Genomic DNA, 11,741 nt, shown 5'->3' with positions numbered 1-11,741 from the left:
ATTTGATCATCTGGACTGTTTTGAATGAATGTTTGTAATTCCGCCCCAAATTGATAGTGTTAGGTGATTTCGCTTCTAGTGTGTTCAATCTGATTCCGCTCCTAACTCAACTTAGTGATTTCGCTTCTGAGTACATGAGTTGATTCCGCTTTAGATTGACTTAGTGATTCCGCTTCAAGAGTTTAACCTGATTCCGCTTCTATGTGACAATTTGATTCCGCTTCAAGAGTTTAACCTGATTCCGCTTCTATGTGACAATTTGATTCCGCTTCAAATTCAGTTTTGTGATTTCGCTTGTAATGTTCTGTCATTACATGTGATTTCGCTTGTAATTGTGTTTAAAGTTGAAATTTTTCTAAGTGTTCGATTCATGTTGTATTTTGTTGATTTGCAGGGTTCGAGTGTGATATTTGATCCACTTCACAATAGCTGTTGTGATTTTGATGTGCAAAAGAATACAGAATTGTCCAAATTTAGCAGTATTCTGGAGTTCATGGGTAGAATACCAATTCAGAAAGCTGTGACTGATCAACGTCCTGTATACAAATCACATGTAAAACGTTTCTGGAAGCATGCGACGTATGATGAAGCAAACAAAGTAATTCATTCAGTTGTGAAGCAGCATAATGAAAAGAAGACAATTGTTGTTACTGAGGCGCTTATTCGTGAAGTTTTGAACTTTCCAGATGACGAAAACTCACCAACAAAGTTTCCTGAAAGAATGGTAAAGGGTTGTATGCTCAGGATGGGATAGGTTGGTGCACTAAATGTTGGAAATTACTTGAAGTCAAAGTTCTAGAAGCCTTACAAGTTTATTGTACATTCTGTACTGATGTCTCTCAGTCATTGCAAAGGAGGATATGATACCATGCGTGATTACCAGATGAATATGGTCACTGCATTGGTTCTGAACAAGAAATACAACTTCTCACATATTGTTTTTCATTACATGGCCGAGAAAATTACGACAAAGAGTCGGACTTTGACTTATCCAAGATTCGTGCAGATGTTGATTGATCATGCATATCCTGATATTGAACGTGATGTAAAAAATGATCTATTAGTTCTTTCACACATGAGTAATGATTCACTGAAGCAACTTGCAAGATATCATCCGAACCATCCTGAACCAAAAATAGTAGCAGAGTTTTTCGGATTTATTAAAGATGTGAATTATGTTGATCCTGATCTAGTTAATCACCAAAACTGGAGAAATGAAGAAGAGATGAAGGAAGCAGCTTATGCTGATGAGCTAAAGGCTCTTGAAGAGTTCAAAACCACACGTAATGACTGGTTTGTCAAAGAACCGAGAAAGAGAGGCAAAAAGGTTACCCCTAAATCACAGGAAGGTGAGGGGTCATCCTCACAGCCAAAGAAAAAGCAAAAGAAAGTGGCAAAGACATTGTTGATTGATGAGCCTGAGGTTGAGGAACCGGTTGTAAATGTGGAAGAAGATCCGTATGCTGATATTGATCAAGTGATGTTAAATGTTGATGATTTAGTGTCTGAGCAAGCAGCTAATGTAGAAGCTGAAAAAGAGAAAGTTATTGATGATGTCGAAGGTGATGATGTTAATAAAAGTACTAAAAGCTCTTCGAGTTCTTCTGATGAAGAAATAGATGAGACTAAAAGTCTAAGAAGAATTCAAGAAGCTACAGAGAAAGAGAAACAATTAAGGAAGAGGAAGAGACAGGAGAAAGATGATGCTTCATACGATCCATCTCCTGAGCACGTTTCTGAATCTCAATCACCTTCCAGTGGTAAAAAGAAAACAGGAGCAAGAAAGAAGATTGTGTCTCCGAAAATAAGAAAAGTGACTCCAAAGATCACCAAGCCCAAGATTGTTCTGAAGAAGAAACCATTCAAAGAACAAAGTAAACCACCAACAACACCACATGAACCTACCCCACATCAATCACCAATACAATCACCACCACATCAAACACCTCCACGACAACCTTCACCTCCAAAACAACCAACACCACCTAGACAACCTTCACCATTACATCTTTCACCACTACATCTCTCACCACCACAACAACAAACCTTATTCACATCTCAAGAAATATTTCAAACACCACCACTCACTCAAATTCAACTAACTCCTGGTTCTTCTAGCCACAAGGGTCTTCATATTCCTCCGGATAATCTTGAAGATATTGGAGATTTTGGTTTTGCAAATGATGAACAAGTAAAGAAGTTAGAAAAGAAGATGGATGATGTGTTGAATGAAAACAAAATAGTTGCAGTTGAAAGCAAGAAAGTGGCTGATCGTGAGAAGATTCTCGAGATGCGCGTAAAGAAGTTAGAATCTAAAAATAAGTCCTTACAGAAGAAGATTAATACAGATCAGTCAGAGATTCATTTCTTGAAAGTAAGAGTTGCAGAATTAGAAGAAGAAAAGGCTCGCAGAGATGAGTAGAACAAATATTTTGAGCTGAAAAACAAAGAGCTTGAAGCTGCAAAAGCAATGAAAGAACATGGGTTTTACATGTTAAACAAAGTAGTTGAGAATATGCTCGGAAAGTCAATAGAACAAAGCTTCGAGGAGATTGCAGTTGAAGAACTTAGGGCTAAACACCAAGTTGAGATTAACGCACAAATGAAAGATAAGGGAAAAGGTGTTGAAAGCAGTGTGGCAGTGACTGAAAGTTCAATTGTTCCATCTCTAGTTATTGAGAATCCAGTTCCTATATCTTCCGTATCAGCAATCTTTGAAGAACATGTATCACTGGAAGATCTTGCTGGTGATGACGATGAAGAAGATGATGAGGAAGATGACGATGAAGAGGGTGATGAAGAAGAGGATGATGACGATGATGAAAAAGTTTTCTCTGCTAGCAGTCATGGTTCCGATGATGATAATGACGATGATGACAATCAAGGTGGTATGGGAATCAAAGTGACTGAACAGTCAAGTGAAAGAAATGTTGATGATTATTTGAATGATAGTGTGAACGAAGAAACATGGGAAGCTAAAGGAAAGGGGGAGCATGGTAATGATCAAAATGTTGAACATGTTGAAAAGTTAATTTTGAGATTAGACACTAATATGGAGGAAGGTGAACACAGACATACGTATACATTGGATGAGATTAAAGAAATGACACGTATAGTGGATCCAGACTTCAATTTTAATTTCGAAGATGAATTGAATGCGTTCGATATCAACCATTAGCCCGAGTATGAGTACAAGTATGTAGAGGATGCTGATATATATGACAGGGTTGAGGTTGTAGATTGCACTGATGACGAGAGTGTAAATGAAGATACTTCTCAGTACCCTACACTGATGGAGTTCTTTACTGAAGAGAATCGAGATGAGTTAAGAAGGAAAGTCGCTGAGATCTTGAAAGACAAGAATTTTGATGGTGCTCCTAAAGACATGCAGAAGGAAGAACAACAGAAGTGGTTTAAAGACAGTCATGAAAGAAATTTTAAAAGGCCGTTGAAGTATTATCAGAGAGATCGAAGCATTTCACTTGGTGGCATCATTAGCTAGGGTTTCTTACCTCATGTTAATGCTTATGCGATTAGAAGGGAGTTTGGAGTACAGTACTTTGAATGTCTATATGATGTGATGTCATTACCATGGTGGGATGTTGAAGAGCTATCGAAAGTGAGAACTTTAGGGTATCCTGTTCGAAAGAATGATGTTACAATGTGGGGATACATAAAGTTTGAATCTTTAAAGAATTTCCGACACTGGAAGCCGCATTACCCGAAGAGAGTGCAAAGGGTAGATCCGGTGACAGGGGTTGAAGAAACTATTCTTAATGTTAAAAAGCCAAAGACGATGAAGAATATACCAGTGCCAAAGATGGAGCAGGATTTCTATAAAGGCTTCTTGGGCTGGGTATACAGTTGCATTTCGACTGAGGCTGTCATTACTTATCGAGCTGGAAGGGAGATAAGATGATACATGTTTACAACCCAATGTGGTTAGTTAATTGCTCGGCCAAACATATTGAATGTCTATTCATAAACAAGATCCATTTTCAGTCTGAAGACCGTGAGCAGGCGGTGCAGTTTCAACAAGTTGTATCTATTTGTTTTCAGAAAGGCATTAATTCTGAAAATAAATGGAATTCTAAATGGTGGTCGCTTGAAGAGAAGGAAAGAAAGAAAGCTGAACGTGAACGCAAGAAACTGGAAGCAAACAGAGGAAAATGGATGAAGCAACAGGCCGAAGAGGATAAGAGAAAGAAGAAAGAGAATGACAGGCTTAGGAACTTACTGAGGAAAAAGCCTAAGCAGCATGATGAAACTTTCAAGTCACTCTGAAGACCGAAGACAAGACTGAAGACTCCGGTTGTATCCAAGGGGGAGTTTGTTGATGCACGAATGTCTAAAGCCTGCGTCTTAGTCTTAGTCAAGCTTGTACAGGGTCTAGGGGTCAAATATGTGAATTATGTATAGTATAGGGGCTGTTTTGTAAAGTTTATGTTGTAAAGGGTTGATTCCGCTCGAAATGACATTTTGTCATTTGGATCGAAATCACAAGCTAGTGATTCCACCTGAAATGACACAATGTCATTTGGAGCGGAATCAGCACCCCTATATATAGTCTGTTTGTTTTCTCATTATGTACCGAATGTCGAAAGTGTAGCCGAACCGCTGCCGAATTTTTCTTCGAAGAATTAATGAGAAAACGTGTTTAAAGTGATATGCATTCTATTTCTACTCCATTCTCTTTGATTCAAGCTGTTTGTGTGTTTTCGCCGCATAAACAGTGGTGTTCATGCTCTGATTGACTCATTCAATCGTCAATAACGATCCTACACTCGATGCTCACCGCTATCTTGCTTAAGATCGTCGAATTCCCTTTCCAAGGCCCTAATCTCGTGACGAGGACAGTATTCCTTCATCATCAGAGCTCGAAGCTCTTCCCACGTTTGAGCCAGTGCCACATCGGCACCCCTATCTCTCATCACACCATTCCACCATGTCAAAGCTCGTTTCTCAAAGACACTAGATGCGAATTCTACCTTTCGCTCATTTGGGCATTGAACATGCCTGAAGGAGCTCTCTAGACTCTCGAACCATTGCAGAAGTGCAGTCGCTCCTTGAGACCCAGAAAACTTTGATGGCTTAGCCGAGTTGAACATCTTGAAGTTGCAGGGGGCATTATTGTTGTTGAGAGCTTGGTTACATTGAGCAACGATGTTCGGGATTGCAGCAGTCATTTGTTGCGTAATGACAGCTGCCAGCTCTTCAATAGGTACCTGATTTTCGCATCGTGGAGGCATTCTAAAAAGGCGAAACAAGAGAGAAAACAAATGAAATGGCATTGGGTAAGAATAGGATGTTACAATTACCGACCAAAAATCATGGGTGATGGTCATTTGTTTGAACCACGAAGCAAACAAACGACACACAAAGGCTGAATCAAAGTAAATAGGTCCTCATAATATATCGCGAAGACATGCTCGCCTATAAGTGGACACTCACCCCAAGAGTTCCCAGGTAAGAGTGACTAGTCCGATATTGCGGATTTGTACGAACACTCTATCCTTAGATAGAAAGCTCAGGGTACAGGCACTCACCCTTCCAGTTTGCACGTGTTCACATTATGTAGCCCCAAAATTTGACGAGAATTTGAAAACTTTGAAGGTTCGAAACCTTATAATAAATCATCCTAGAACAGATGATTAGTTTTCAAAGCAGATTCGAATTTTGTGTTCTTATTGTGGTTGCTGCCTAAAGATAGGCAACGATATTGTTTTATGACTAAACGCAAGTAAACTCGCGTTAGGGTCCTAGGAAGGTTATAGTCTAGGTCAAAGCACTACTAATAACCTAATTCCCTATAACCATTGGCTCTGATACCAACTTTTCTGTCACACCCCGACCACGTAAAACAACAAAACGTGGCGGAAACGTCGGGGAGTGTTATAACAGAATCATTGTTTCACAACCATGGATTAAACAGTTTCGTTTTATTGAATTAAATGTATTACATTACATTGGAATTAGAAACAAAACAGGAACAAATAAACTTTCACTATTGTTAAGTCACTAAGGCCTCGTCCATTCCTATGTGAGCGTACACAAGTATCATCATCAACTATGGTACCTGAAAAACATGTGAAAATACGTCAGCATAAAAATGCCGGAGAGTACATAGGTTTTATGTGAGTGTCAGATTCATGGCTCGTTTTACATGTTGCAATACTTATTTAAAAACCTTATTTTGAAAAGTATAGTATTGTGACATAATTAACCAACTCAAATCAAGTTGGATATGATTTATAAAATCTCGTAGCCATGATTCTTAACTCCAAAACATTTGTTTTATGAAATCAAATTGTAAAATATATGGTAGAAACTCGTTAACAAAACTCGTATGGTTTATATTATTCAAAAAACATCATTGTGTGACATTGTTTCAAAATCGTTTGCCCAAGTGATCTAGATAACGCAACGATATATAATGTGTTAAAAGCACTTATATATAGGAAGTACCAGCGGCGTATCCACCATGCTTTTAACACATTACACCCGCCCTGTTACCTAATCACTTCCCTAACCCAACGGTTCAAACAGTTACAAATGGTTCACATATATCAAATGGTTACAAATGGTTCGCATCAATCAAATGGTTACAAATACTTCACATATATCAAATGATTACCAATGGTTCACATACGTCAAATGGTTACAAATGGTTCAAACAGTTCAAAATGTAAAACAATGGGCTAGCATGTTAAGTGAACATACATGGCAAAACATAATGAAATCATTTACTAATAGTTTACTAATGAACATAGCAAGCATATGATATGAAAACATGAAAAGCATGAAAGTAACAAGTAGGCACATGTGTTTCACCCCAAAATGTTTGAAAAACAGTAAAAGAGGGGAATATGTACTCACTTGAGGGTGCTTAGAAGTCTTGAACAACAACCAAGCAAAGCTAGAGGGATCACAGAATCAAACGGTACCTAATATAGGTAACTATGTAAATAAACCAGACCTAAATCGGAAGATCGGATAGAATGAGGTTTCATAAACCAAATGAGTATAGGAACTCATGTAATATGGTTTAACAAAGCCTACTTTCTAAAAGGAAACCTATCCTAAGTGCTTACGACCCATTACGACCCGTTTAGGTAGCTTACGCTACCATAATGCGTCGTTCGCGTAAAACACGTTCGGACTGCCTAACTAGTCCTATGACAAGTAATATATGCCTTAACATGTCTAATAATGTTACCTAATCAGTTTAGATGTCAAAATTTAGGTTACATATGCTTAAAATGAATTTATGCGTTAAAAGGGCATTTTGGTCATTTACCTAAGGCATATAAACTACCTATCATATAACTACTTAAACGAAGTGACCATCAGGTATAACCTCGGAAGGTTATTCCCTATGCAACTATGGTCACATAATATGCTTGGTCGGATCCTAATGATCGACCAAACGGGTCGGGTTCGAAAGTTTAAGCGGTTGTTTAGACCGCTTATTCTACGACCCTATATAAGCACTAAGCCTAAAGTGACGAGTTAAACATGTTAGAACATGTTTAATGAAGTTTTAAAACAAGTTTGATATCAAGACAAAGGTTCTTGATACCCAAAACTAGTTTGGTTGCAAAATACGCAAGAATACGTATTTTGACCGAAACTACGACTCGTCACTACACCTAATCAACGTGGTAATCAGTAGGTATAGTCACAAGGGACTATGACCATCGTGATTACGCTCACGTTGCGAAGTTCAACGAACTTCGTGTTGACCAACTCGTGGTCAAAGCAAAAAGTCAAACACTGTTTGACTTTCGTGCTAAAAACGCATAAAAAGCACGAAAGAGAGTTACAAAGGGTCCAAGCTAGGAAGTTTTGATTCAAACAACTCAGGTATGAAGTAATAACTTCAACTTAGAGCTGATTGAACCAAAGTGTGTGTAGGACCGGTTTTTCGACCGTTCGATTGCGTAACGGACGTTTCACGTGCGGAATCCGTGAACGAACGTGACCGAACACACGATAACGTACTACTAATGTGATTCCATTGATAGAATTGACGTGTACGGTACAAGAATCACAAATACAATACTTTCTCTCTCTACTTTCTCTCTCTAGAAAGTCTTTCTCTCCAAGTCTCCTCCTAAACTCTTTCAAGAACTCTATCAAGAACTCTAAACTAGTGACATAATCCCCTATTTATATGGTCAAGGCAACTTAATGAAAGTTCTCATTAATTACAAGTTTGCCACCTTGCCATTTCTAACTAAATATGACATTATGCGCTTGATTCCTTCCGGCTTTTCACTACGTCTCGGATTGACGAAGGCGATAGACAAAATATGCATCAACAATCTCCCCCTTGGATATTGCCGTAGTCAATCTCGTAGTGAAACTCGTAGCGACTTGACTTTCTCTCTCTCTTGAGTTCCTCTTGCTTGAACAGAATCCCGGTGGATCTGTCTTCAGCTTCCGTTGCTCTCTTTCTTCTGAATCTTCAGGCTCCCCCTTTCGTCAAGCTTCCATGCTTTTGGGATCGACACCTGGCTTTGCGTATCAACAGATTGAATGTTGACGGAATCTTCAGTGAGAGTCTTCAACATGACATTCTCGGATATAGCTTGGTCTTCTTCAGAAATTCTGCCTGGATCTTTCTTTCTTTGGCTATAACTTTCATCAGACTTCCCCTATCACCCTGCTAGGATAGACATCTGGGATTTGTTACCACCATAGAAATTATCTCCTGGCTTTTCTCTGTTCAGCTCATCATCTGCATACATCTCAAACACTCTATCACAAACAAATAATGTTGTGATTCAACTTAATGAATCAACAAATCATTTGAGAATTTTTACAATTTAAACACTGATCACAAATTTGAAACATTTCAATTTCTAATTCAGATTAATGAATTATCTTAAACATTTCAAATGTCTTAACCAACCTGTATGTTCATCAAGTTTAGCCTTTGAGATTTTGAAAATCAGCTCTTCACCATCAGTTGTCGAAAATCTTTTTGGATTTTTGAAAATATGAAACATAAATGCAAAGACAGAAATTTAAATGCAAAACAAACATATTTTTGTGAGTTTGTGCAAGAGGATCATATCAGTTTTTGAGACATAACACAAGCACCGTTAAGCTTTTAATCGTTTTAAGTTCTAAACGATTCACGTAGATTGACGATATAATTGTCCTCTTAAATTTTCATACAATTTTCAATCTATTCAGGATACTATTTAGGTGTTTTATGAACTTAGTTCAATTCATGTGTCCCACCTCTTGAATATACTCCCGTATCCAGAATCCCAATATTCAGTCTTACAGGTATGAACACTACAATGATGTCTGTACATAAATTAGGGGAAAGATGCGAGAACTGAGGGATCTCAGGTCAGAACTTCCGTTCAGCAGAGAGATATCAGCTTCGACTTAGCAGTGTGTCCCCTTTAGAGGATCTTTTCAGCTACAACAGATGATTATCAATTTTATTGTCTAATCAACTGAGGGCTTTATGCTATATTTCAAGCATTTTGTGGAAAGTATTAGCCAAGGACTAGGTCAGAACTACCGTTCAGCAGAAGTCCCGGAATAATACCCCAAACATCATAGAGTATTAACACCTAGTATATCAGAATACGAGACCTTTCAAACGAGATTTCAGGGGTTACCTATATATCCAAGTAGTGTTCCCCACGAATTTCACAAGTTTGAAATTTTAGGTTTATATCCCGAATAAATCTACTAAATGTACAAAAACCTATCGTCACATCATCAGTGAGACCGTTTATCACATTTTACATTACATTTCTTTAGCATGCTGTGATAGTCCACTGATTTACAATCATTTCCTCTTTTTCACAACAAAACTCATTTTTAAATTTTTAATGTTTTTGACATTTTCAAAATTTCTAATTTTTTTTTAAAATTTTTCTCCCCCTAAAATCAAAATATGTTTCAATTTTGATTTTCTGGGAAAATTTGAAACAAACTGTACAAACTTGACAACCTGATGAGAATCACTTCAATTCTCTATCCACCTGGCATAAACAATCAGAACTCCCCCTCACAACAAACTATTTTCCCATTGTGATTTCAAAACACTTAAGTTTGTTTTAATCAAAATGGCTTTTCCGGAAAACTTAGTTTGTTTACCAAACAGTTTAGGTACGGGGTTACTTCATCATCTTGTTTTCTACACAAAAATAGGAAAATCCAAGTACAAGTTAATGTCCTTGATTTACCATATGCAGTCCAGAATCCTCTGTACCACTTGTAAAACATTCACAAACACAACCAAATCTCTTTACCGTTTGCATGATTGACGTTACCGAATAAAATTCAAGAAAGATGCCGATTCATGATCCACGATACCATCTTGGGATCTCCGGCAATTTCTGCAAAACCTTCAAACACAGATTTAAAAAGATGCCGATTCATGCTCCACGCTTACAAACCTGGGAGCTCCGGCAAGTCAGGTTTTTTCTATTTGAATAGTTTCACCCAAGCCTGACCAGCCTTGGGTGATTTTGAATTCTTATTCAACAATGGTGGAAAATTTTTCTCATCCATTGTTAAACTAGAATTCTCGACCTTTACCTCAACACATGGCTCCTCTGGCTTTACCATTCCAGAATCATTGCCTGAATGTGGCTTGTCTGACTTTAATGAGTCAGATTCATCGCCGACATGTGGCTCCTTTGTTTCTGAAGAAACAGATTCATCGCCAGGAAGTGAAAACTTCACTTTCTTCTTTTTCTTCTCCTCTTTTGTCCTCAGATTTGCATCTGATGAATTCGACTTGCTTGACTTTGCAGTTGAGGAAGTTGATTCATCAGCACTCTTCTTCGATCTGTCGGGTGAACCCGAGGACAAAATCTTTTCGAGATATTCTCTCGCTTTCTTTCTCTTCTTTCTCAGTCGGTCTTTCTGCCCCTGAGACAGCTTCACTTTTGTTTCTTGAACTTTAGGTTCTTTGACATTTTGGCCCGAAGCTTTCAATTCTCTGGGCTTGACAACGACTGGTTTCTTCTTTGCCATTTTCTGAGAATTTGCCCTCAATCTGTCATTCGATCTTCTTGAGCAATCTTTGGCAATATGACCTTTAATATTGCAATTATAGCACCTCCTGGTCTCAAATCTCTGTCTCTGGCAGTTAACAACAATGTGTCCTTGATAACCACATTTGTAACACATTCTGTTATCGTACCAATCACCATCTTCATACCAAACGCTCAGATCAAAGCACTGTTTGGCTTGGTGATATTCCTTTCTCCTCTTGATTGTTGGATTTATCTTTTGAGCACTGTGGTCAAACCTGCACCACTTATTACCAACATTTTTTGAGTTTTCATTTTTCAATTTTTGTGATTTTTGATTTCGATTGGATGATCGATCTGATGAGCTTTTATTTTCTTTTTGAGCATTTTTCAAATTTTTAACTTTTTGTTTCTGTTCTACAATCTTCTTAACAGGTTTTTGCTTAGAGCATTCTCCCTTTTCAGTCGATTGCAAAACAGTTTTCTGAAATTTTTCTTTTAATTTCAAAAACAATTTTTGTTTTTCTATTTTTTCTTTTTCATCATCAAATTTCTCATCACAATCTTCAACTTTGACATTGTCAAAGTTTGTGACATTGTCACTTATTGGAACAGAATTGATCGGTTTTGGACAAGGAATATTCAACTTGTCAGATTTAGTCGCAAAACTGATCAATTTCTTCTCAAGTTCATCAATCTTGATCCTGGAATTCTTAGCTTCTTCCTCAAGCT

At 37.8% G+C, this 11,741-nt stretch overlaps 2 protein-coding genes across 2 annotated transcripts; both read left to right on the top strand.

Annotated features, from left to right (window-relative positions):
• Window positions 1-832: 832 nt before the first annotated feature.
• On the top strand, window positions 833-2,422 carry LOC110942622 (transcriptional regulator ATRX homolog). The gene is made up of 2 exons (XM_022184397.1): window positions 833-1,874; window positions 2,157-2,422. The coding sequence occupies exons 1-2, from the start codon at window positions 833-835 to the stop codon at window positions 2,420-2,422; spliced, it is 1,308 nt and encodes a 435-aa protein (XP_022040089.1).
• A 48-nt stretch (window positions 2,423-2,470) lies between these two features.
• LOC110942621 lies at window positions 2,471-4,284 on the top strand. The gene is made up of 5 exons (XM_022184395.1): window positions 2,471-2,747; window positions 2,805-3,115; window positions 3,179-3,453; window positions 3,538-3,856; window positions 4,003-4,284. Exons 1-5 carry the CDS (start codon window positions 2,471-2,473, stop codon window positions 4,282-4,284), a joined length of 1,464 nt encoding a protein of 487 aa, XP_022040087.1.
• The last annotated feature ends 7,457 nt before the right edge of the window (window positions 4,285-11,741 follow it).

Source organism: Helianthus annuus, chromosome 5, assembly GCF_002127325.2.
Source record: "Helianthus annuus cultivar XRQ/B chromosome 5, HanXRQr2.0-SUNRISE, whole genome shotgun sequence".
Lineage (NCBI taxonomy): Eukaryota > Viridiplantae > Streptophyta > Magnoliopsida > Asterales > Asteraceae > Helianthus > Helianthus annuus.
The sequence above is the reverse complement of the archived record's forward strand: the minus strand, read 5'-3'. Positions and strand labels throughout refer to the sequence as shown.